This window comes from Hemiscyllium ocellatum, chromosome 26, assembly GCF_020745735.1.
Source record: "Hemiscyllium ocellatum isolate sHemOce1 chromosome 26, sHemOce1.pat.X.cur, whole genome shotgun sequence".
In the NCBI taxonomy this organism is placed as follows: Eukaryota; Metazoa; Chordata; class Chondrichthyes; order Orectolobiformes; family Hemiscylliidae; genus Hemiscyllium; species Hemiscyllium ocellatum.
Window position 1 is genome coordinate 54,607,008 of NC_083426.1, and position 27,716 is coordinate 54,634,723.

The 27,716-nt window shown below is 44.0% G+C and overlaps 1 protein-coding gene across 1 annotated transcript in view; it reads left to right on the forward strand.

Annotated features, from left to right (window-relative positions):
- shisa4 (shisa family member 4) overlaps positions 1-27,716 on the forward strand; it is a 76,307-nt gene that overhangs the window by 11,392 nt on the left and 37,199 nt on the right. Inside the window, exons 2-3 of the mRNA XM_060845224.1 lie at positions 2,387-2,564; positions 20,918-21,051. Of these exons, the coding sequence (XP_060701207.1) occupies positions 2,387-2,564; positions 20,918-21,051 (312 nt within the window). The remainder of the gene's footprint in view (positions 1-2,386; positions 2,565-20,917; positions 21,052-27,716) is intronic.

Genomic DNA, 27,716 nt, shown 5'->3' on the forward strand with positions numbered 1-27,716 from the left:
CTGCACTGACAAACATCTCTAATTTCACATTAATCTCACTTCCCAGCACTCGGTCCATAACCTTGACTGCAAGTTTGCATCCATGTACTTTGTAAAGATTATGAGGCTTCCAGCCTCAACTACTCTCCCCAAGGCAGTGCACTCCAGAACACACCACCCTCTGGGTGAAAATGATTTTCCTCAGGTCCCCTCTAAATAGTCTGCCTTTTGATAAGATATAAGCTGCTTATATCTTATCTAAGGTGCTATTTAAAGATCTTTAGTAAATTTCTGCAGTGTTTCTTGTAGCTAGTATACACACTGCTGCTACTGATATGTCAGTGGTGGAGGAAATGGACGTTTGTGGATATGGTGCCAATATAGTGGGTTGCTTTTTTCTTGATAGTTCAAACTTTGTGAGTGTTGTTGGAGCTGCACCCATCGAGACAAGTGGACAGCATTCCATAACACTCCTGATTTGTGCCTTGTAGATGGTGGACAGGCTTTGGGGAGAAAGGACTTGCGTTACTCATTGCAATATTCCTATTCTCTGACATGCTGTTGTATCCATTGTTTTTATATGGCATGCCCAGTATACTGTTTAGTCAATGGTAAGCACCCTCCCCTCCAGTATTTCATAATGGCGGATACAGCGACGATGACACCATTGAATGTCAAGTGATATTGGTTAGATTCTCTTTTGTTGGAGTTGGTCATTGTTTGGCACAAATACTGCTTGCCACTTGTCAGCATAATGGGTATTGTTAAGGCTTTGCTGTATTTGGACATGGACTGCTTCAGTATCTAAGGAGTCACAAATGAATCATAAGTGAAAGTTTAATGATACAAATTAGGAGAAGAGGTATGCTCCACCATTCAATAAGATTATTGCTGATTTGTCAGTGTTCCTAAATCCATGACCCTATCTATCCTGATTACTTTTGATTCCTTGTCTAACTGGAATCTATCTTTCCCACTTCTGAACTCATGATGAAGGGAAGGTCACTGATGAAGCAGCTGAAGATGGGTCTGGGACAATACCCTTAGCACCTGAGAGCTCTCATGGTGCAGTGGCAATGTCCTGATCTCTGGATTAGGTTATAGAGGTTCAAGTTCCACCAGTTCTAGAAGTAATTCAGAACGGGTTGATTAAAAGTAGTTACACTGAGCAGTTAGGGCTCTTGTGGCACAGTGGTAGTGTCTTTGTCTGTGGACCAGGAGACAAGGCTTCAAGTGCTACCTGCTCCAGAGGTGTGTTATAACATCTCTGAACAGATTGATAAGGAAAATATCTACCCTGAGCATCTCCTGTAGAGATGTCCTGGAGTGACCTCCTTGAATCAGTTCTCCCAAGTTTGGCACAGCTCCAGATGTTAGTGGGAAGCAATGTGCAGGGTCAACTGAACTGATAGTGTGTTTGTTGTTTCTAGTATCTTGGTCGATGCTGGGTGTTACATCTGGTTTAACACATATTTGAGTTGTGGAGTAACATGGGCAAAGAATAGTTTATTTAGCCATTTCAGAGAGCAGTCAGGAGTTATCAAGATTGTCATCGGTCTGAAATCATGAAAAGGGAGGTTGGGGAAGGATGACTAATTTCCTGCTATCTCTAAATCATTCTGGCAAACTTTCCAATGAATAAATTAGTAATATAACCATTTTATTACTGTACCTGTTCAAAAAATTATGAAATGTTAATTATTATTCATTATGAAATGTTAACTACAGTTTTCCAATGATGAGCATTGACATAAACATTTTTAAACGGTCAGATTCGAATATGAAGACCGTGCCATTGATGGCTTTTGAATGATGAATAGGTGGATAGTTGATTGGTGGCTAGGTGATGATAGGTGATTAGCTCAGCGCCTGGTTCCTTTTTGTAATCCCTTGCTAGCTTCGATCAGTATGCATCACCACTCTAATGTAAATGGCTGTTATCATTCATCAGTCTGTACATTCTTGAACCTTGATAAACTTCTCGTATTTTGCATTTTACAGCCTTGTTCAGTTCTCTCATTGTGATATTCCTCTTTAATGCCATTGTTAAAGTATTTCCAACATCTGGAATGTCTGAGCACCTATCTGATCTTTACTGCCCGATTAGAAGCGCAGATTGATATTATCCTGTAACTCACTGTTCATTTTGGAGCTCACAAGTTGTACTTTCATTACAATTTGGCTTCAAGAGATCTAGTAAATAATTTCTGAAATTTAAGATGTTTGAAATCATTCTCTTGTTTTCCTTCAATAGGCAATATTCAATTTGAAGTAAAGAAAATGTTTACACGTTTTGTAACCCTCAAGCCTATTCCTAGGATTTGTCTGATATGAAGAATACTGAAAAAAATTGATCCAATTCTTTTTTATATTTCTCTGTCGTCTTGTTCTTTGCTTTCTCATGCAGTGTCTGCAGACAATGACTGTTTGTGGTACACAGATAAACTTGGAAACTGGCACATTGGCTTTGACTGCTCATTCTTTTACTTCTGCTGTGGAAACTGCACTTACCGCTATTGTTGCCTGGATCCAATGCAGCTCATCACTGAGAAACAACAGAAGTATTGTATGTCCATGCACCTCAGGTCAGTCTCTGTGGTCTCAGCATCCCCAGTTATACAAAGTGGCTGCTTAACCTTAAAGTGAGATGTAGGCTAGGATAGATAGCTGAGCGAAAGTATTCTAACTCTTTATACCTGATATTTTGCAAATATTGATTTGTGTATAAAAGAGAAATCAGGTTGGGGAGACTTTGAGTCTCACTGTATTAACCAGTCTGTATGTCTGATATCTGGGTTATTTCTACTACTTAGTTTGAGTCTCCTGCTGACCAGTACCTCGTCCTTTCACTGCTAGCTGTATAGAGTGGACCCTGTATATGGCAGCTCACTGGTCAAGCCAGAAGATATTTCTGTTCCTGGTCTTGTGTCTGGTTTATCCATAGAAAAATGCTGGAAATACTCAGAAGGTCTGGCAGCATCTCTGCAAAGTTAATGTTTCAGATTGATGATCTTTCTATAGAATGCTTTTATCTCTGGATTGTTTATATAAAAAAAATATACATTTTGCTGTCTCTCCTCTCCTTCCAGCAAGACCCGTCTGCCTATGCCACCCTCCTGCCTGTGCAGTTTAGTTGATCCCACCCATGAACTTTACTCTCAGCGATGTAGTAATCACACACACCCCTGCTCCCTATTCCCCAGGGTGCAGAGAGAGGTGGCATTGGCAATGAGATGGGTGTGGAATTTAACCACTAGAATCATAGAATCCTATAGTGTGCAAGCAGGCCATTCAGCCAGTCTAGTCCACACTGTCCCTCTGAAGAGCATCCCACACAGACCCACCTCCCCTTATCCTAAACATATAACCTCCATTCCTCATGGAAAATCTGCCTAATCTTGACATCCCTGGACTCTATGGCAATATCGCATGGTCAATCCACCTAAGCTGCACACCTTTGGACTGTGGGAGGAAACTGGAATGCCCGGAGGAAATCTGTGCAGATGAGGAAGAATCTGCAAACTCACTAACCTACAAGTAAAGAGCTAGTGAGAATATCTCTGCAGTAGACTAGAGAAAGACTTATATTTTTATATCACATTTCAGCACAGACTATTTGAAAACACTTTATTGCAAATGAGCTGCTTTTCAAATCTATTGCATTGTCAGAAATATAGAAGATAATGTGCATTCAGCAAGCTCCAACACACAGCAATGTGACAGTGACAAAGTAATATGTTTTTGTGATGTTGACTGAGGGATAATACACCAGGAATAATTCCTGTGCTCTTAAAAATACTGGCATCGTTTCTTTAACATCCATAAATGGGACTTCAGCCTAATAACTCAACTAAGAGATGGCTTCTCCAACAATGCAGCACTCTGGGTATTGCACTAGCTCTATCAACTTATCTCTAGAGTGTACATTTCACCAGTTTAGCCAAAAAGACTAGTACAACTGGAGTACTTAGTCACCAAAATCAACTAATGTCTTGGTAGAATCTGTGTGACTAGACCTTCAAAAGATTTGGAGGACAGTGGTGATGATCAAATTTCTTATTTTATTTATAAATAAAATACTGCAGATGTTGGAAACCTGAAATTAAAACAGAAAGTGCTGGGGAAACTCAGCTGATATGGCTGCCGTTATAAAGAAAGCAGAATTAATGCTTTGAGACCGATATGTCTCTTCTGAACACGTATGAAGTCAGTGAGTTTTGTGAAGATTTGTCGTGCAGGTTGATGATAAGTCTGTAAGTTAGCTCGCTGAGCTTGAAGGTTTGTTTTCAGACGTTTCGTCACCATACTAGGTAACATCATCTGTGAGAGTCTGTGATAAAGCACTTCACTGGAGACTCAGTGATATTCCCTAGTATGGTGATGAAGCATCTGAAAACAGACCTTCAAGCTCAGCGAGCTAACTTACAGACATATGAGGTCATTTTGGACTTAAAGTGTGAACTCTGTTCCTCTCAATACTGATACTGCCAGACCTGCTGAGTCTCTCCAGCATTTTCTGTTTTTATTTCTTTTGTGAGTTAATTCTTTCCAAGCTGCTGGAGAGAATTGACACATTGTTCTTTGTTGCATCATGTAGTTGACAGGTTATGTATTTCATTACTAAACAGTTGAAAAAACTAAAGCACTTTAACTATATATGCATTCGTCAAGTTGTAGCAAGTTATTGAAGGCCCACTTGTGGAGATATGGATCTGAATCACAAAGCCTTCCAACATCCCAATTCCATCACTTCAGTTTGGACATATATCAGGTCTTCCTTCTCTGCAACTGGGTCAATGTCCTGGAAATGCCTACCTAACATCACAGTGGGAACATTTTCTCCTCAGGGAATAGAGTGTTTCAAGAAGATGTCTCCCCATCACCTTCTTGTAGGAATCAATGACAGGCTATATATACTGGGAATTAATGGGTCAGGATTTTACACAAAAGCGGAAGAAGTGGTTAGCATTGCTGCCTCACAGTGCCAGAGACCCGGGTTCGATTCCACCCTTGGGCAACTGTCTATGTGGAATTTTCATATTCTCCCCGTGTTTGTGTGGGTTTCCTCTGGGTGCTCCAGTTTCCTCCCACGGTCCAAAGATGTGCGGGTTCAGCAGATTGGTCATGCTAAATTGCCGGCAGTTTTCAGGGATGTGCAGGCTCGGTGGGTTAGCCATGGGAGATACAGGATAGGGGTTGGGTCTGGGTGGGATTTTGTTCAGTGTGGATCCACTGGGCCACATGGGGCCTGTTTCCACACTGTGCGGATTCACTGATTCTATATGACTCTGAGGAGTAGCCATTCGCCCCCTTTTAAAACCTGCTGTATCACTTAATAACATCAATGCTGCTGATATATTCCCCTAATCCCACGTGTCTTAATTTTGTGTAGTAACCATTTATGTGGTACTGAATGCTATTTGAAAACCTTCATATGTTGTAACTACTGCTGTCCTTAATCTACCCTGCAGGTAGTGTCCTCAGAACATCATTTGATTTACTTTTTGTAAAAGCATGTTGACTTTGCCTAATCCTTCCTCCTTGTATTACAGTCTTCTATTTCCTGCAATAAAAGCAATCAGGCTATTCCAGAATCTAACAAAGTTTGAATGATCACATACACACTATCTCTCACACTCACTCATTATCTGTTACACATACATACTGCCTGTCACTCACTCCCTGTCTCTCACTCACTCAGTTTCTCTCAGGTTCACTCACTCACTATTACATATTCTCACTGGCTCACACATTCACTGTGTCTCACAATCATTGTCACACATACTGCGTTTCACACTCACTCACTGTCACACATCCTCATTGCCTTTCACACTCACTCACTGACACACATCCTCACTGCCTTTCACACTTACTCACTGTCTGACACACATCCTCACTGCCTTTCACACACTCTCACTCACTACACACACCCTCACTGCCTTTCACACACACACACACACACACTCACTCGCTGCCTTTCACACTCACTCACTGACACACATCCTCACTGCCTTTCACACACTCTCACTCACTACACACACCCTCACTGCCTTTCTCTCTCTCTCTCTCACACACGCACACTCGCTGCCTTTCACACTCACTGACTGACACACATCCTCACTGCCTTTCACATACTCTCACTCACTACGCACACCCTCACTGCCTCTCTCTCTCTCTCACTCACACACACACACACACACACACACACACACACACACTCACTCACTCACTGCCTTTCGCACTCACTCACTGACACACATCCTCACTGCCTTTCACACTCAGTCACTGACTGACCCACATCCTCACTACCTTTCACATACTCTCACTCACTACGCACACCCTCACTGCCCCTCTCTCTCTCTCTCTCACACACACACACACACACACACACACACACACACACACACGCTCACTCACTCACTGCCTTTCGCACTCACTCACTGACACACATCCTCACTGCCTTTCACACTCACTGACTGTCTGACACACATCCTCACTGCCTTTCACACATGCACACACCTCAGTCACTCCCTGATACACATCCTCACTCCCTTTCACACTCACTCATTGACACACATCCTCACTGCCTTTCACACACGCACACACACCTCAGTCACTCGCTGGTACACATTCTCACTCCCTTTTGCACTCACTTCTGGCGCGCACACTGCCTCACAGTAACTCATTCAATGTCTCTCTCTGTCTTACACAAACACACTCACTCTTTCTCACACTGTCTCTCATTGTCATACATATACATCTCTCGTGTTACTGTGTCTTGCATACTCATTTGCTCTTTTTGACTGTCTATCACTGCTTGTCATTCATATGCACTGACACACACACTCTTGACTCACATTTCCTTTCATTCTCTCACTCTCGCACTTTCTTACACATTCACACTCTTTCATATACTTGCACTCTCTCTCACATTTGCTTCTGCTCTTTCTCTCATTCATGCACAGTGGGTAGAAAGCTTTTGAAGCCATGGTAAGCTCACTGGGTAGAGCAGACAGCTTACAAAATTTATTGGTAACCAAGTTGGCAAACCATAACATCATTTCTGGAAATATAAAAAGAGTAATGTTGTGAGAAAGTAGGTGACCAGTTATAAGATTCTGAATCTTCACCAGATTTATTGAAACCAGAACAGAAGTTGCTGGAAAAGCTCACCTGGTCTGGCACATCTGTGGAGAGAAATCAGAGATAACTTTTCAGGTCAAGTGACCCCTCCTCAGAATTGGTTTATTGAAGTCATGTGAACATGCCCCATCCTGAAAGGTCACAATGGAAGGATCCCTGGCCAATGTGTCTCAGATTGCAATCTGTCAAGACATGGATGTAACCAAACAGCTGATATTAAAACATGTAAGTAAAACCTGACAAGCTTTGGTTTATTTTAGACTTCATTTATAAAGCGATATATAAAACAACAAATAGTGTGAAAACATGGTCACAGGAACTGAGACCAAAGCCTTCACAGTATTCTTTTGTTGCTGGTAGTTTGGCAGGCTGGATGTTAGATCATTGACATCCAGGCAAAACCCAGACACATTATACACGAAGCTTCCTGTTTCTATGACACCTCATCTTGTCATGTATAAGTTCGTGGCAGTTCTCCCCCTTAACAAATACGCTTAATCCATCGCTTTATGAGCTCAACCAAGCAACCAGCTTTTCTGGACATGTATTAAACCACCTTACCACCACTAGTAGCTTCCTGGTGATGTTCACATTCTCTACAGTGTAATTGTGTCATGAGTCACGTTTTGCATATATTTAATTTGCTAAGAATTTAATTTTTAATTCAAGGCTTATGCTGCCTCACAGCGCCTGAAGACCCGGGTTCAATTCCCGACTCAGGCGACTGACTGTGTGGAGTTTGCACGTTCTCCCTGTGTCTGCGTGGGTTTCCTCCGGGTGCTCCGGTTTCCTCCCACAGTCCAAAGATGTGCGGGTCAGGTGAATTGGCCATGCTAAATTGCCCGTAGTGTTAGGTAAGTGGTAATGTAGGGGTATGGGTGGGTTTCGCTTCGGCGGGTCGGTGTGGACTTGTTGGGCCGAAGGGCCTGTTTCCACACTGTAAGTCTAAGTCTAAGTCTAATTCCTTTAATACTGTAGCCAAAATATTTGTCTAGTGGACAAATACCTTACAAACAATGTCCCCGATACCATCATTACCATCCCTGGAACTGTTCTGTCCCATAGGCAGGACAAACCCAGCAGAGGGGGAGGCACAGATGTATACAGTCAGGGGCGAGACGCTCTGGGAGTCCTCAACATTGACTCTGGACCCCATGAAGTCTCTTAGCTTCAGGTTAAACAGGAAATCCTGCTGATTATCACAAGCTGTTTTCCCTCAGGTGATGAATCAGTAGTACTCCATATTGAATAACACTAGGAGGAAGCACTGAAGGGGGGAGGGGAAGGTTGGGAATGTACTCTGGATGGAGGATTCCAATCTCCACCAACCAGTAGTGGCTCTGCAGCAACACTACTGATTGAGCTGGTCGGTTCATAAAGGACAGAGCTGCTGGACTGAGTCTACAGCAGGTGATAAGGGAACCAACAAGAGGGAGAAACATACTTGACCTTATCCTTAACAATCTGCAGACTGCAACTGCATCTGTCCATGACAGTATCGGTAAAAGTGTCAACTGGACAGTCCTTGTAAAGATGAAGTTTTGTTTTCACATTAAGAATACCTACCATCATATTATATGACATTATCAGCATGGCAGATGGGACAGACTTTGCACAGATCTAATAACTCACGATTTGACATCCACGAGGTGCTCTGGGCCAACAAGAGCAGCAGAACTGTACTCGAGCACAATCTGCAACCACATGACTTGGCACTCCACCATTACCATCAAACCAGGGAATCGACCCTTTTTCAATGGAGAGTGCAGGAGGGCAAGCCAAGAGCAGCACCAGGTACGTCTGAAAATGAGGTGTCAACCTGATAAAGTTACAAAACAGGACTACTTGTGTGCCAAACCGCATAATCAGTATGTGACAAACAGAGCTAAGCAATCAGATGTAAACTTTGCAGTCCTGCCACATCCAGTCGTGAATAGTGGTGGACAGTGAAATAAATCACTTGAAGAGGAGGCTGCATAAATCTCCCTACTGTCAATGACGGGAGAGCCCAAAACATCAGGGCATAAGATAATGCTAAGGCATTCACAGCAATCTTCATCCAAAAATGACGAATGGATGATCCATCTCATGATTTGGAGACGCCAGTGTTGGACTGGGGTGTACAGAGTTAGGAAGGACAAAATACCAGGTTATAGTCCAATAGGTTTATTTGGAAGCACTAGCTTTCTGAGCGCTGCTTCTTCATCAGATGGTTGTGGTGATTACTCTCACCTGTTCCAGTGCAGTTACATCATTGGATACTACCTGATGATGTGGAAATTTCCCGAAAAGCACGACAGATCCCACCTGGTCAATTACCACCCTCCGTCATCTACACTCGATCTTTTCACTGTGCCTCGGTACACAGGACAATAAATTCAATTCAATTCAATCATCAATAAAGTGATGGAAGGTATCATCAACAGTGTTATCAGATGTTATGGACCAGACCAGACTCCCTCAGTTTATTTTAAGAAGATAGCCTAGATCTTAACTTTTTCTTATTTTAAAGGTAGATGTGAAGTGTCATGTTCCAGATGCGATGAGACCAATCAAACCGCTCATTTTAACTATAATGTTTAAATAAAATCAAGGAAAGAGGAATTTAGGATAACTTAATTATTGGAAAATTTAACTGAATAATAAATATAGTACCTATTACTAATTAACTGTTCCAATATAGTAACATCCCATAAGCACACCTCTTGCCAAAAAGGCAAATTCAGACGTCGAAGCTCGCATGCAGTTCTCCAATCCAGGAGGAAAAAACATCAAGAGAAAATTCAGAGGAAGTAGCAGCTAGTAGACATTCACTGAAGCTTTCAACTCTGTTGAGACCCCAAACACTTCAACTTAAAATTAAATCTAAAACCTAAAGCAAATCTGACGACACCCAGGCCGCTTCCAGTGTTCTAACTGTAAAAAAGAAAATGCTAAGGCCTCACAAGTTGTTTACTTTCTTAGAGACAGTTTGTTATCTCAGCCGTACCTCATTGCAGCCTTAGTTCAAACATGGACAAAATAGCTGAATTCCAGAGGTGAGGTAAGAGTGATGGCCCTTGATATCAAGTTCACCTTCGACTGAGTGTAGCATTAAGAAGCCTGAGCAAAACTGGGATTCAAGGGTGTCAGATGGCAAATTCTCCAATTTTTCCTCCTGGATTGGAGAACTGCACATAGGAAGATAGTTGTGGTTCTTAGAGGTCAGTTGTCTCAGCTTCAGGATATCTCTGCAGGAGTTCCTCAGGGTAGTGTCCTAGGCGTGACCGTTTTCAGCTGCTTCATTATTAACCTTCCCTCCATCATAAGGTCAGAAGAGGGAATGTTCACTGATGATTGCACAATGTTCAGCTCCATTTACAACTCCAAAGCCAGTGAAGCAATCTATGTTGAAATATAACAAAACCTGGACAGTATCAGGGCTTGGGCAGACAAGTGGCAAATAGCATTGATGCCACACAAATGCCAGTCAGTGACCATTTCCAACGAAAGAAGATCTAACCACACTCCATGGCATTCACTGGTGTTACTATCACTCAATTCCTCCACTATTAACATCCTGGCTGTTCGCATAAATACAATGGCTATAAGAGCAGATCAGAGGCAAGAAGTACAGTTTCGAGAAACTCATCTTCTGATTCCCCAAAGCCTGCCCGCCATCTACAAGGCATAAGTCAGGAATGTGATGGAATACTCCCCACTTGTCTAGATGCAGCTCCAATAACATGCAGGAAACCCAACACCATCCAGAACAAAGCAGCCTACTTGATTGGCACTGCATCCACAAGCATTCACTCCCTCCCTCACTCAGTAGGAAGGAGGTGTACTCTAGAGATATAGAGAAATTCACCAAAGATTCTTGCAAAGCATCTTCCAAACCCACGACATCTCCATCCAGAAGAACAAGGGCAGTAAATCCATGGGAACACCACCACCTGCAAGTTTCCTCTAAGCCACGCACCATCTTGACTTGGAAGTATATTGCTGTTCCTTCACTGGTGTTGGATCAAAATCCTGGAACTCTCTCCCCAAGGACATTGTGGGTCTAACCTACAGCCTAGAGAGTGCAGTGGTTCAAGAAGGCAGCTCACCACCACCACCTCAGGGAAAAGTAGAGAGCTGCAATAAATATCGAAGAGCCAACAATGTGTACATCTCTTGAATGAATTAAGAAAAATAATTCTTCAATATGAATAAAAGCAGGAAATCATTGGAGTGGATGCGTATCATGGAAGATGATGGCATGTATAGTAATATCCAGCTTCATCATGGAGATCAATTTTGTTTCAATCATGGCTTTTCCATCTCAAGTTTTGATTCTGGGTAATCCAAGATGGAGGACGGGAGAAAATTGTAGCTGTACAAGCTGCTCTTTGAAGTTTTTTTTCAGTGTTGGATCTGACTTCTTCAAATTCTTGGCACATAAATTGATTTATCAATTTATGAATTGATTTAAGTTTTGGTACTTAGGGGGAGAAAATATCAAAACAATGGTACTTTTTAAATGGGAGGAATTGAGAATGCAGGTATCATGAGGGAGGTGCTAAAAGAAGCAGTGAACCTGCATAACTGACTGCCTTTGCTGTTTAGTTACAAGTATCTCTTCCTTTGAAGAAAAATAAACAGTGCAATTCACTGCTGACCTTGGACGGACCTCTGAGGAACTGCTCACAGTAGAGGAAGAGCTTACTTTTTAAAAACAGGCAACTTTAAAAGGGCAACATTTTCATGCAGAGGGTGGTGCCTGTGTGAAAAGAGCTGTCAGTGGAGGTGGTGGAAGCTGGTACAGTTGCAACATTTAAAAGGTGTCTGGATGGGTACATCAATGAGAAGGATTTAGAGGGATCTTGGTCAAATGCTGGCAAATGGGAGTAGATTAATTGAGGATGTCTACTGATGGACGAATTGGACCAAATGGTCTGTTTCCATGCTGTACAGCTCAAGGAATGATTGGGAGTGATCCACATTTCCCTGATGTGATTACACCTCACTGCAGGGCAGAGGTGAAATTCAGAAGTAGAAATAAAGCAGAGAGACCAGAAATTGCTTCCTGCGTTAATGAGATGGAAGGAAGGAAGGTCTATTCCTGGGAATGCAAAGAAGAGAACAGAATCAGAGGTGACTGAAGAGGAATGTAGTGTTCCTACCTGGATTGAATGCAGGAAGCCAGTTAATGACCTGACAGGGGAAGAGGGGTGAGCACAATTACCGATTCATGTATATCCAGTTGTTTACACCCCACATCATTATTCTACTGGGCACCAAATTCCATCACATCGTTGCTCACCACCATTTTGATTCCAGCAACACCCCTAGTTCTGCTTCAACATGTACTTTCACCACCTCTCTCTTCATTCATTATTATGCATCACAATGCTAATGTAATCTGCAAACAAGTCAATCAGTTCCTTCAATTCTAAACATCATTCACACATACATCCCTATAACATAAGAGGTAGAGTTAGTAAGTTTGCAGATGACGCCAAAATTGGAGATTTAGTGGATAGCGAAGAGGGTTACCTCAGACTACAACAGGATCTGGACCAGATGGGCCAATGGGCTGAGAAGTGGCACTTGGAGTTTAATTCTGATAAATATGAGGTGCTGTATTTTGGGAAAGTAAATCTTAGCAGGACTTATACACTTAATGGTAAGGTCCTAGGGAGTGTTGCTGAACAAAGAGTCCTTGGAGTGCAGGTTAATAGCTTCTTGAAAGTGGAGTCGCAGGTAGGTAGGATAGTGAAGAAGACGTTTGGTATGCTTTCCTTTATCAGTCAGAGTATTGAGTACAGGAGTTGGGAGGTCATGTTGCGGCTGTACAGGACATTGGTTAGGCCACTGTTGGAATATTGCGTGCAATTCTGGTCTCCTTCCTATCGGAAAGATGTTGTGAAATTTGAAAGGGTTCAGAAAAGATTTACAAGAACGTTGCCAGGGTTGGAGGATTTGAGCTATAGGGAGAGGCTGAACAGGCTGGGGCTGTTTTCCCTGGATCGTCGGAGGCTGAGGGGTGACCTTATAAAGGTTTACAAAATTATGAGGGGCATTGATAGGATAAATAGACAAAGTCTTTTCCCTGGGATTGGAGAGTCCAGAACTAGAGGGCATAGGTTTAGGGTGAGAGGAGAAAGATATGAAAGAGACCTAAGGGGCAACTTTTTCACGCAGAGGGTGGTACTTGTATGGAATGACCTGCCAGAGGATGTGGTGGAGGCTGGTACAATTACACATTTAAGAGGCATTTGGATGGGTATTTGAATAGGAAGGGTTTGGAGGGATATGGGCCGGGTGCTGGCAGATGGGACTAGATTGGGTTGGGATATCTGGTCGGCGTGGACAGAAGGGTCTGTTTATGCCTTCCTGATTGTTATCCTCATGAAGACATTCACTTAACATATGCACACGTGGATTGTGGAGATTTGTTAGTCTGTTGTGAACCTGGCAGGAGCAAAGAAGGAAAGCACAAGGCCCTTTTAAAAATGATTCCAGGGAGTTATCTCAGAATCCCTGCAGTATGGAAGCAGACCATTCAGCCCATCGAGTCCACACCAACACTCTGAAAGCATGCCACTCAGGCCCACCCTATTCCTGTAACTCTATTTTCCATTCTTAATAAGCATGTCCCTGGTATTATGGGCAATTTAGCATGGCCATTCCCCCTAACCTGCACATCCTTGGTCTGTGGGAGGAAACCACCTGGAGGAAACCTACAAAGATGTGGATCCCTGACCACTGAACCACCATGCCACCTGAAGTCAGACTAAAAGTCACGACAATTGCTGTACATTGGCATAGACTCTTAAGAAGATATTGAATTTCGCCTGACTAAAAATATATTCCAGAGGAGGAGAAAGATTATAAAAGGGGCAGAAAGCATCCAGAGATAAGTATGGAAGTCAAAGGCAAAAACAGCAAAAAAAAGAGTTTGATCTGACCAGACATAAGTACCCCAAGGGTCACCTGGCCAAATCTCTGATGCCAACAGTCCCTACTTGTATGTAAGCTCTCTCCACCTCAGCTGTGGAACCCAGCAGTACATGAAGACATAATTGGTGGGAGTGGAAGAAGAACATTTATTGAGTGCACTTTGGTGGCTTGGGTGACAAATGTATAACCATCACTGATTTACCCTTTCATTTGCTGAGTTTTTCTGTTTAGGTTCACGTTGTTTGGTGACAGGATCAGATATCATTTCATGGCCACAGACAAAGTTCTATGGATAAACGTCTGTGCTGAGAGCCTGTTGCATCATCTGGAAACAAGAGAAACAAGCCATTTACAGGACTTTGAGTGCTGCTGACACTTTTTTCCCTAACCATCCCTATTCTTTTGTGACCCCCATGTCTAGATGTGGAGCTGTCACTTAGTTATTCAGAAATGTATATGTCCGGGAGGGCCAACACAGACGTGGCAATGTGTTAGAATGGTCATTGAATACGGACCTGCATGTCTGTGTGCTGTTCATTGCAAGGGTCTGTGTGCAATGTCCTTTCATAGAACATAGGACAGTATAGCACAGAACAGGCTTTTCAGCTCACGTTGTGCCGACCACTGATCCTCATGTATGCACCCTCAAATTTCTGTGACCATACGCATGTCCAATAGACTCTTAAATGTCCCCAATGACCTTGTTTCCACAACTGCTGCTGGCAACGCATTCCATGCTCTCACAACTCTCTGTGTAAAGAAGCCGCCTCTGGCATCCCCTCTATACTTTCCTCCAACCAGCTTAAAACTATGACCCCGTTAGTAATTTCTGCCCTGGGAAATGGTTTCTGGCTATCGACTCTATCTATGCCTCTCATTATCTTGTATACCTCAATTAGGTCCACTCTCCTCCTTTTCTCCAATAAAAAAAGTCTGAGCTCAGTTAACCTCTCTTCATAAGATAAGCCCTCCAGTCCAGGCAGCATCCTGGTAAACCTCCTCTGAACCCTCTCCAAAGCATCCACATCTTTCCTATAATAAGGCGACCAGAACTGGACGCAGTATTCCAAGTGAGGTCTAACCAAAGTTTTATAGAGCTGCAACAAGATCTCACGACTCTTAAATTCGATCCCCCTGTTAATGAAAGCCAAAACACCATATGCTTTCTTAACAACCCTGTCCACTTGGGTGGCCATTTTAAGGGATCTATGTACCTGCACACCAAGATCCCTCTGTTCCTCCACACTGCCAAGAATCCTATTCTTAATTCTGTACTCAGCTTTCAAATTCAACCATCAGTGGGCATTATATCCCCCTCCCTCACAGGTTGGTCATTGAGCCTCCCCACTCTGCATGTGCTCACAGTCATTTCTTCCCAATGTACATTTTCAATTTCCAGCACTGTGGAAGGTGAAACTGAGTCCTCTCCCAGCGCTGTGCAAGGTGACAGTGGGTCCTGTCCCAGCGCTGTGGAAGGTGACAGTGGGTCCTCTCCCAGCACTGTGGAAGGTGACAGTGGGTCCTCTCCCAGCGCTGTGGAAGGTGACAGTGGGTCCTCTCCCAGCGCTGTGGAAGGTGACAGTGGGTCCTCTCCCAGCGCTGTGGAAGGTGACAGTGGGTCCTCCCCCAGTGCTGTGGAAGGTGACAGTGGGTCCTCTCCCAGTGCTGTGGAAGGTGCCAGTGAGTCCTCTCACAGCGCTGTGGAAGGAGACAGTGGGTCCTCTCCCAGTGCTCTGAAAGGTGCCAGTGAGTCCTCTCCCAGGTCTGGAGGGTGACAGTGAGTCCTCCCCCAGCTGTGTGCAAGGTGACAGTGGGCCCTCTCCCAGCGCTGTGGAAGGTGACAGTGGGTCCTCTCCCAGCGCTGTGGAAGGTGACAGTGGGTCCTCTCCCAGCGCTGTGGAAGGTGACAGTGAGTCCTCTCCCAGCGCTGTGGAAGGTGACAGTGAGTCCTCTCCCAGCGCTGTGGAAGGTGACAGTGAGTCCTCTCCCAGCGCTGTGGAAGGTGACAGTGGGTCCTCTCCCAGCGCTGTGGAAGGTGACAGTGAGTCCTCTCCCAGTGCTGTGGAAGGTGACAGTGGGTCCTCTCCCAACGCTGTGGAAGGTGACAGTGGGTCCTCTCCCAGCGCTGTGCAAGGTGACAGTGGGTCCTCTCCCAGCGCTGTGCAAGGTGACAGTGGGTCCTCTCCCAGCGCTGTGCAAGGTGACAGTGGGTCCTCTCCCAGCGCTGTGCAAGGTGACAGTGGGTCCTCTCCCAGCGCTGTGGAAGGTGACAGTGGGTCCTCTCCAACCAGTGGCTTACAATCTCAGCTTGAAGGTTTTGGGGGCGCTCGCAGACATCCAGATCTCCTCCTGGTAGCTCCAGCTTTATGCCCATGGGCTTCGTACCTCCTCAGGTCCCCACATGACCTGTCTACATGTACCTGTGTCTCTCCCTCTTCTGCACCTAGCCCCTGGTAAATGAGATGACCTTATCAGCTGTGAGCATACATTATCTGCCTCTTGAAGTGAGGATACTTTTCAGTATGGATGTAGCCTTCTCCCACATGGTCCTCTTCCCAGTTGTGCTTTACTATACCCTCCCTTTGCAGAAACTGTTGGCCTCCATTCACGATTGTTACCTCCTTTCCACTACCCAACCCAAGCCTGTAGCTCTCTGAATCTCAGATGTCCACCCCCTGGATGGAGGACTGCTGAGCAGAAAGGCCAGCTGTCTGGTTTTGTGACTGTTGTAATTGCTATGGGGAACAAGAAAATGGCAGACAAGTTATACAGATATTTTGCAACAGTCCTTTTTGTGGAAAATACTACGCTCATCTCATTTATGATCAAGAGTATGGAGAGGAATTAAGTACCATACCGATCACAAGACTAATAGTATCAGACAAACTAATGGGGCTAAAGGCAGTTAAATCCTCTAGCCCTGATGGCTTGAACCATAGAGATAGTGGATGTATTGTGTGTAAGTTTCCAAAATGATTGGATTCTGGATAAGTACCAGAGGATTGGTAAACTGCTAAGATACCTTTTCAAAAAGAGAGAAAAGCAAAAGGAGGGTAATTACAGGCCAATACACCTAACATCTATTGTTGGAAAAATATTGGAATCAATTAAAGGAAGTAAAAGCAGAACATTTTGAAAACCATAATCTAATCAAGCAAAGTCAGGTGACTTTGAGAAACAGCAATTCTGTCTGACTAATTTATTTCTGTTTTTGAATAAGTCTCAACCAAAATGGATAGAGTGGAACCAGTAGATGTCCTGTATTTGGACTTCCAGAATGAGTTTAACATGGTACCTCACAAAAGTCATCAGCTAACAGCCCATGGTGCTGGAAGTAGATATTGCTGTGTATATGAATTGGCTCATAGGCAGGAAGCAGCAAGTGGCGATAAGGGAGTTTAGTTCAGGATATTTGACCTGAGACCAGTCGGGTTTCGCAGGGATCAGTGCTGTCAAATGTTTACAATATACATTAATGACTGGGAGGAAGAACGTGAATACACTGTAGCCAAATTTACAGATAGCACAAAAGTAGGTGGAAAGGCAGGATGCAAGCTGGATGCAAACAGTTTACAGAAATATTAATACATTAAACCGGCAAAAAATGTAAGCAAATGCTGTATATTAGATTACTTACAGTGTGGAAACAGGCCCTTCGGCCCAACAAGTCCACACCAACCTGCCGAAGCGCAACCCACCCATGCCCCTACATTTACCCCTTTACCTAACACTACGGGCAATTTATCCTGGCCAATTCACCTGACCTGCACATCTTTGGACTGTGGGAGGAAACCGGAGCACCCGGAGGAAACCCACACAGACACGGGAAGAATGTGCAAACTCCACACAGTCAGTCGCCTGAGTCGGGAATTGAACCCGGGTCTCAGGTGCTGTGACCCACTGTGCCACCGTGCCGCCCACAAATGAGAAGTTGTTCATTTTAGAAGGGACAACAAACAGCAGAAAATTATTCAAGTAGAGAATAATTGCAAAAAGCTGCAACACAAAGGAACTTGGGGGTATTTGTGCACTGAAATGCAGAAAGCTAACACACAAGTGCAGCAGGAATGCTGATGAAATATTCATCCTTATTTCAGGGGGTTGGAATACAAGAGTGGGGAAGTCTTACTGCAACTGTACAAGGTTCTAGTGAGACTACATATGGAGTACTGTGAGCACTTTTGGTCCCCTTATCATTTATGTTATTATATTATTATTGAAAGACATTATTTCATTGAATGTGGTTCAGAGAAAATTCCTAAGATGATCCTCAATATGGATGGATTATTTTATGAGCAAAGGTTAAACCGGTTGGGATTGTACTTATTGAAATTTGAAAGAATGAGAGGTGGTCTCAATGAAACAGATAGGATTCTTAAAGGGCTTGATGGGGTAAATGTTGAAAAGATGTTTTCCGTCATGAGAGAGTCGAAGATCAGAGGGCATAGTCTCAGAATAAAGACGCACCCATTTAAGACTGAAATGAATAAAAATTTCTTCAGAGGGTTGAGAGTCTTTGGAGCTCATTGCCACAGACCGTGTATATTTAAGGCTGTGATAGTTTGATTCTTAATCAGTAGGGGAGTCAAAGGTTTGGAGAAATGACAGCAAAGTGCTCATGAGGAATGTTGGATCAGCCATGGTCCCATTGAATGGTGGAGCCTGGCTTGAGGGGACAAATGGTCTACTCCTGTTCCTATTTAGATTAGATGAGATTCCCTACAGTATGGAAGCAGGCCATTCGGCCCAACAAATCCACACTGACGCTCTGAAGAGTAACCCACCCTGACCTATTGCCCTACCCTATATTTACCCCTGACTAAAGCACATAACACTACGGGCAATTTAGCATGGTTAATTCACCTGACCTGCACATCTTTGGATTGTGGGAGGAAACTGGAACACCCAGAGGAAAACCACGCAGACCCAGGTCCCTGGCATTTTGAGCCAACAGTGCTAATCACTGAGCCACCATGCCGCCTCTCTTATGGTTTAGAGGAAGAGAGAGAACTGGAGCTGTGTTATCCAGAGCATCTAGTTTAAAAAATGCAGAGCAAAGTGCTCTGAACATCAGAGATGGTGAAACTTGAACTTACTTTGCTGACAAATACTTTGGATTTACTGACCAACAAGGTTCTATAAAACAGTGGGCCACAGAGATAGTGAATGCACTGATTGTGATTTACAAAAATTCTAGATTCTGGAATGGTCCTAGCAGATTGGAAGTAAGCAAATAAGACACTTATTCAAGAAAGGGGAGAGTGAGAGGTTAACACTCTCGACTGGTTTACCATTCAGGGATATGCTAGAATCTATTATTAAGAAAGTGGTTTCAAGGCATTTAGGAAATCATATGATTAGGGAGCGTCGCCGTGGATTTATGTAAGGAAAATCCATTTTTTTTGCGGATATAACTAATACATGAGATAAATGGGAACCAATGGATGTAATATATTTGGATTTTTAGAAATTATTTGACAAGGTACAGCTCAAAAATAGTTTGCGAAAGATAAGCATTTTTGAAGATGGGGATAATATCTTAAATTAGATACAGGATTGACTAAAGAATAGAAAACAATTGAAATAGTCATGGTTATTTCAGGTTGGCACATTGTTAATATGGGGAACACTAGGATCAGTGCTGGAATCTCAGCAATTTATATTTCATATTAATAACTCTCATGAAGCAATCAAATATAACATACTCAAGTTTGCTTCTGAGTGCTAGGCTGTTATATGAATCTGCAAAGATCTATAGATGGGCATTTGGAAGGCAAATAGAGTGTAATGCTTGGACTGGAAGGATATTTGTTTTGGTAAGATGAATAGAAAAGCAGAATAATTTTAAATTGTGACAAAGTATTATATGTTGGTGTACAGAGGGATTTGCGTGAATTTATACATGAAACACAATATTAGCATAAAGGAACGGCAAGTAATTAGGAAGGCCAGTGGTATATTGGCCTTTATTGTAGGGGGTATGGAGTCCAAAATTGAGGAAATCTTGAAGTTATTGTGATTGCACACTGGACTACTGTGTACGACATTACTCCTTTTACCGAAGAAAAGATACCCAGTGTAAGTCTGTTGGACAGAGATGTTGGGATGTAAAGAGTGTAATAGCATTGTAGCTGGATGGCATTAATAGGAAAACTCTTCTTTTCTATATATCTGATCGCACAATGAAGTTTTAAGACAGATTTACCTCTTTCGGAGCAATGAGATCTCCATGCTATAGGTGAAGTGGAGATATATTGAAATGCGTGTTCACCCAGAGTGGGGTGCAATAAAATTTCACTTGATTGATTTCTGGAATGAAAGAGGGCTGCCATATGAGAAGTGCTCGAGTACAGTAGGCTGATACTTGCTTTGGTTTAGAACAATGGGAGATAAATCATACTGGATTCCAACATCTTTGAATGGTGTAATTTCTAAGAGGCTAGAGAGTCAAGAAGAAAGGTGCTTTATTTCAAGATAAGGGATCAATTAGGACTGAAAAGAGAAATTTCTGCACTCTGGTTTGTGAATCTTTGGAATTTGCTGCTGTGGAGAGTTATGAATACTCGTGGTTGGAAAAAATTAAAGAGTATGCTTTTGGACATTAAAGGACCTCTGGGATTATAGGGTAAGAAAAAGTGATGGTGAGGTGAAAGGACATGTATGATCTCATTGAGCAAGCTCAACAGGTGAATGGCCTATTCATGGTCCTGTCTTTTGTGTTACTTTCTTCTCTTGCGTGGAGAAGAGTATGTTAGGAAAATAACAAAATAACTTGTAAAGTGTAAAACCCCAGCGTAATATGCTCGGTTCTGTGAGTTATACACTGTCAGTGCTTAACAGGAGAATTGCTGCTTTTGTTTTTAATCAGCTCCACCACGATTGCTGGAATTGCCTCTGCTGTCCTCCTGTTCATCGTTATCGTTGGGATTCTGGTTTGTTGTTTCTTGTGTTCCTGCTGTTACCTGTACCGTCGGCGACAACAGATGAGGCTCCCCTTCACAGGTCAGTGAGCCAACCCGGATATAACCTCACAGTTCAATCAATCAGTCAGACAGACACCGAATGAACACAGAAAGGTCTGGTAACCTCTGTGGAGAAAGAAACAGCAGTTCATTGCTTCAATCTTCTGATTATGTAAAGGGGATAGGCTGCCAGGTGAGTGAAAAGATAATTTGCCAGGAGGGTGAAGGGTACAGGTGTCAGATGAGTGAAGTGGTAGGATGCCAGGTGGTTGATGTTGAAAGGCTTCAGGCAAATGGGAATGGGGGGTGGGGTTACACTTGTTGACAGTGGGTGCAGAGTAAGCTGCCAGCTGAATATGGGATAAGGGTACTGGAGCACGGTGGGACCAAGGGGTTGGTTGGAACATTGGACTGTGTGTGAGAGAGTCTGTGAGGACCAGGAGTTTGTGATGGGGAGGGGTGTTAGTCAGGGGAGTTACTGGTGACTCCAGGGGTGGGGAATGTGTCAACTCTTAAGTCACTCAGGAGCTTAAGCAGGTTTTTATCCTCTAACCTGCCTTGGAGACTGGTCAGTGCAAACCTTCTAAACTCTCCAACTAACTGTTCCAGAAGGTTCCATAGTTCAGCTAATCCCAACTGGATATCTCAACTGACTGACAATTTCCATGGAGTCAGCTGCATGAGGAACATCCTTATGATCCTAATGCACAACTCAATCTTCTACTCTGTTGCTAGACCCAACGTACCCTCCCCTTCCACAACAAACCACCCTGATTCCCCATACATGACCCAACTCCACCTACCACAACTCAACCTGAATTCTGCCAACCTCAGACTGCAGCACCCCATTGTCAACCCAACCCGAATCTCTACCCTGCCAACATCCCAACTGGATGCCACTCCCTCCCCACTCACCAGAACACAACCAGATTGCACCCACATAACATAGTGCAACTCAATCTCCCTTCTCCACAACCCAACCCGACCTCCTCCCCTCAAAACGCACCCTGACCTGTCTCATCACAACCTAACCGAACACCCAGCTCACCCTCCTGACAACCCCCATGACATGATTACTCCTCCAACAAACCCCCAAAACTAATTTGGCTACCCCTGATAGTGACTGAACCTATACAGACTTCCAATCCCTGACTGTCTTCTTAGCCTACCCAAAAACACACTTTGACCTAGCTTGACCCCTATCTCTGGCCTGACCTCTCTCCCTGGCTTGATTCCCCTCCCTCGCCTGATTCCTGTCCCCAGCCTTACTCCCTCCCAGCCTCTCCCCTTTCCTTACTCCTCTCCCAAACCTAACCCTTGCCCACAGCCTAGCCCCTCTTCAGCGTGTCTGCGCCCTTTCCTGATGTGATTCTTCCCCCCCTTCCTGAGCTGAATAACCTCACGAGAAAACTTGCCCCCTCCCAAGCTAACTGCCATCTCCCTCCACAAGTTAACTGCTTCCCTCCCCGAGCTAACAAGGCTCTCCTTGAGCTGAATATCTCCCTCCACAAGTTAACTACTTCCCTTCCAAGATCTAACTACTCCTCCTTGAGCTGACCAACTCCCTCCATGTGCTAACTACCCTTGCCCAAACTAACTGCCCCCTCCCTGACTTGACTACCCTCCTGCCTGAGCTAAGTACCGTCTTCCTGAATACTGGGTGGCAGTGTGAACTGTGAGGAGGATGCAGAGATGCTTCAATGTAATTTGGACAAATTGAGTGAATGGGCAAATGCATGACAACTGCAGATAAATGTGAGATTATCCAGCTTGGATGCAAAAAAACGAAGGGAGATTATTTTCTGAATGGTAGTAAGTTGGAAAAGGAGTGATGCAAGATGACTTAGGTGTCCTTGTACACCAGTCACTTAAGTAAGCATACAGGAGCAGCAGGTGATGAAAAAGGCAAACAGTGAGAGGATTCGATTACGGAGCAGGGATATCTGATGACAGTTATACTGGGCCTCGGTAAGTGTACACCTGCAATATTGTGTGCAGTTCTGGTCTGCGTATTTGAAGAAAGATTTTCTCACTGTACAGTCAAGGTTTACCAGATAGATACACGTGATGGCAGGACTTATGGCTGAATCTGTTCAATCTGTTCAAATGCAGCCTGCCTCTTCGTAGGCTGTGTGGAACAGTCCATCTTCCGCAACTACACTGGCACCACCACCCACCTTTTCCTCCGCTACATCGATGACTGTATCGGCGCTGCCTCGTGCTCCCACGAGGAGGTTGAACAGTTCATCCACTTTACCAATACCTTCCACCCTGACCTCAAATTCACCTGGACCGTCTCAGACTCCTCCCTCCCCTTCCTAGACCTTTCCATTTCTATCTCAGGCAACTGAATCAACACGGACATCTACTATAAACCGACTGACTCCCACAGCTACCTAGACGACACCTCCTCCCACCCTGCCCACTGTAAAAATGCCATCCCATATTCCCAATTCCTTCGTCTCTGCCGCATCTGCTCCCAGGAGGACTAGTTCCAATACCGTACAGCTCAGATGGCCTCCTTCTTCAAGGACCGCAGATTCCCCCCCAGACGTGATCGACGATGCCCTCCACCGCATCTCCTCTACTTCCTGCTCCTCTGCCCTTGAGCCCCGCCCCTCCAACTGCCACCAGGACAGAACCCCACTGGTTCTCACCTACCACCCCACCAACCTCCATATACATCGTATCATCCGCCGTCATTTCCGCCACCTCCAAACGGACCCCACCACCAGGGATATATTTCCCTCCCCTCCCCTATCAGCGTTCCGAAAGACCACTCCCTCTGTGACTCCCTCGTCAGGTCCACACCCCCCACCAACCCAACCTCCACTCCCGGCACCTTCCCCTGCAACCACAAGAAATGCAAAACTTGTGCCCACACCTCCTCCCTTACATCTCTCCAAGGTCCCAAGGGATCCTTCCATATCCACCACAAATTCACCTGCACCTCCACACACATCATCTATTGCATCCGCTGCAAGAGATGTGGCCTCCTCTATATTGGGGAGACAGGCTGCCTACTTGCGCAACGTTTCAGAGAACACCTCTGGGACTCCCGGACCAACCAACCCAACCCCCCATGGCTCAACACTTTAACTCTCCCTCCCACTCCACCAAGGACATGCAGGTCCTTGGACTCCTCCATCGCCAGACCATAACAACATGGCGGTTGGAGGAAGAGCGCCTCATCTTCCGCCTGGGAACCCTCCAACCACAAGGGATGAACTCAGATTTCTCCAGTTTCCTCATTTCCCCTCCCCCCACCTTTGTCTCAGTCGAATCCCTCGAACTCAGCACTGCCTTCCTAACCTGCAACCTTCTTCCTGACCTCTCCGCCCCTACCCCACTCTGGCCTATCACCCTCACCTTGACCTCCTTCCACCTATCACATCTCCATTACCCCTCCCCCAAGTCCCTCCTCCCTACCTTTTATCTTAGCCTGCTGGACACACTCTCCTCATTCCTGAAGAAGGGCTTATGCCCAAAACGTCGAATCTCCTGTTCCTTGGATGCTGTCTGACCTGCTGCGCTTTTCCAGCAACACATTTTCAGCTCTGATCTCCAGCATCTGCAGTCCTCACTTTCTCCACTTACATATATACCCATTTACCAATGCAGATAATATCCCCTCAAACATTTAAAGGCTGGATCTTTAAGCTTAACATTCAGCAGCTAGCCATTAACAGGTCTTCCTGACCCTACTCCATTCTGGAAGAGTTCTCATGCTGCATGTTTCTGTCACAGCTGGGATTGGAAGTTACCAGGAAAATGTGCAGCATCATTGGCTCAGGAAACTTCTGACCACAATGTCAATCTGACCATCATTGGCATTACTCAGACAATTTTGGTCAATCACTCGTCATCCTTTCAGATGCTGCCAGACCTGGCAGCTGCATAAGATTTCCCTTGAAGCCATTCAGAGCCAACCTTGTCAGGTCAGTGAGCCAATCAGAACCATTCTTCCCAGATCAATGAGCCAATCAGAATCAAATTCCCAGGTCAGTGAGCAATCAGCGCTGAAAACAATAAACGCTGGAGGTCACAGCAGGTCAGGCAGCATCCATGGAGAGAGAGAGAGTAAGCTAACACCATCCTTCCAGATCAGTGAGCAATCAGAACCATCCTACACAGGTCAGTGAACCAATCAGAACCATCTTTCCCAGGTTTGTGAACCAACCCGAATGTTGAATCTGCTAGTGTATTCAGTCCAGAGATTGGAAGAAAGAGCAAGTTGATGTATGGCTGCAAAGTTAGAACAGGATGGAGGGTTTTAGATTCTGGTAACATTGGGACCAGTTCTTGGGAAGGTGGGTCCTGCCAAGCTTCATGGCCAGGACAGTATTGCAGTGGGAGCTTTGTTAGTGCTGCTTGGAAGGGTGATCAGCAGCTGAGCTCAAATGCAAAAGAGAATCGAAGCTGAAATGTAAGTCAAGAATGAATGAACAAGTGTAGAAGAGAAAGCAAAGATTAAAAAAAGGACAACAAAGGGATTGTTCAGTAATCAATGCAGTGAGTCTCATGAATCTGCCAGTTTGATTCAATAGCACATACTTCATCATGCTGTAGAAAAGGGCTGGGATGGCAGCTCAATGTTCCTGGTTACCTTGTTTTCAGACAAGTTAGAGAGGGGGATGAGAAGGAGGGGGGAGGTTTGCAATATTGGCAAAACCGACAGGTGTAAATTGAGGAAGAATGATAGCTCAAAGGAGCATTAAGTGAGGCCACAAGGGTTTGAACTGAGGATTAGAAAAGGGGCAGTTGCACTGTTGAGCGTTTACTATCAAGTCCCAAACAGTCAAAGGGAGACAAAAGAGCAAATGTGTATACACTTGTTCATTCATTTCTTAACTTACATTTCCAGCTTCTATTCTCTTTTACATTTGAGCTCAGCTTCTATTATTTCTATATTTCACATGTGCTAATATTAACTGAAATAAATTCAGTGTTACAAATACTTGATTTCATAAGTCATATGTTTTAGAGGATAACTTTCAGTTTTCAGAGTAGAATTTAAAGGCAAGATAAGTAGAAAACTCTGGATTTGCTCCATATTTTGAAACTGTCAATTGTTTCCTCAATACAGGTAAGATCCTCTTAGCATCCACTCTGTTAATTGCACTCAAAATCCTATTTGTTTCATTACAATCACCACTTACTCTACCTAACTCCAGTAAGCATTGTCCCAACCTCATCAGCTTTTCCTCATAAGACAAAACCTTCATCCCAGGAATCAGCTGAGTGAACTTTTCTGATCTGCTCCCAAAGCTTGTCTATCCCTTCTTAATAAGTAAGGTGACCAGAACTGTACATAGTACTCTAAGTGCAGTCTCAACAATGCCTTGTACAGTTGTTGCATACAACCTCACCATAAGACCATAAGATTTAGGAAAAGAATTAGATCATTTGGTCCATTGAGTCTGCTCCACTATTTGATCACAGCTGATATGTTTCTTAACACAATTCTCCTGCCTTCTCTCCATAACCCTTGACCCCCTTATTAATTAAGAACCTATCTATCTCTGTCTTAATGCAATCAATAGCTTGGCCTTCACAGCCCTCTGCAGCAATGAGTTCCATAGATTAACCATCCTCTGGCTGAAGAAATTCCTTCTCATCTCAGTTCTAAAGGGTTGTCCCTTCACTCTCAGGCTGTGCCTTTGGGTCCTAGTCTCTCCCTCTAGTGGAAACATCTTCTCCATGTCCACTCTCTCTAGGCCTCTCAGCATTCTGTAGTTTCAGTCAGTCCCACCCTCATCCTTCTAAACTCCATTGACTACAGACCCAGAGCATTATGAACCACACCTCACCTTCCGCATCCTCCATCTCTGGGATCATTCTTGTAAATCTCCTCTTGACCCCTCCAAAACCAGCGCATCTTTTCTTAGATATGTGGCCCAAAACTGCTCGCAAGTTAGGAGCAGGAGTAGGTGATTCGATCCCTTGAGATTGTCCCACTATTCATTACAATCATGACTGATCTGATTGTGGCCTTAACTCCACTTTCCTACCTTCCCTCAGTACTGTTAGATTCCCTGTAATTGAAGAACATATCTACCTCCTACTTAAAAGTATTCAATGATCTCTCTACCGCTGTCTGGAAAAGTGAGTTCCACAGACTTTTCTTCCTCTGAGAAGAAGCTTATCATCTTCATCTTAAATGGGTGACACCATATTTTTAAATTGTGCCCTCTAGTTCTAGCCTCTACAACTAGAGAAATATCCTTTCAGCATCCAGACTATAAAATCCCCCTCACAAACATAAATAAGATCACCTCTTTATGCTTCTAAACTGCAAACGATACAACGCCAGTCTGTTCAAGGCCATTAGATCTGGGGATCTCGTCAGCCTTTAGTCTATTAGTTCTTGTAGTGCCTAGGCTCTAACAATTCTTGGGATGGTTAGTTCTCTACCACAGTGAAGACAGATATAGAATATTTGACTGTGCCATTTTTTTGTTTCCTTTTATCAATTCCAAAGTCCCATCCTCTACTGGACTAATGCTGACTTAAAATTCGTTTTGAATCTTGTACTGTCTGTTTTTGTACCTCTTGGCAGTTTTCTCTCATCATCACATTTCTCCCATTTTACTTATCTTTTAGTCACTCTTTTCTGTTGCTAAAATGTGTCCAATGTTCTGGCCTAATACCACTAACCTTTGTAGCTTTGTACACCTTTTCTTTCAGTTTGATATCACTCTTAGC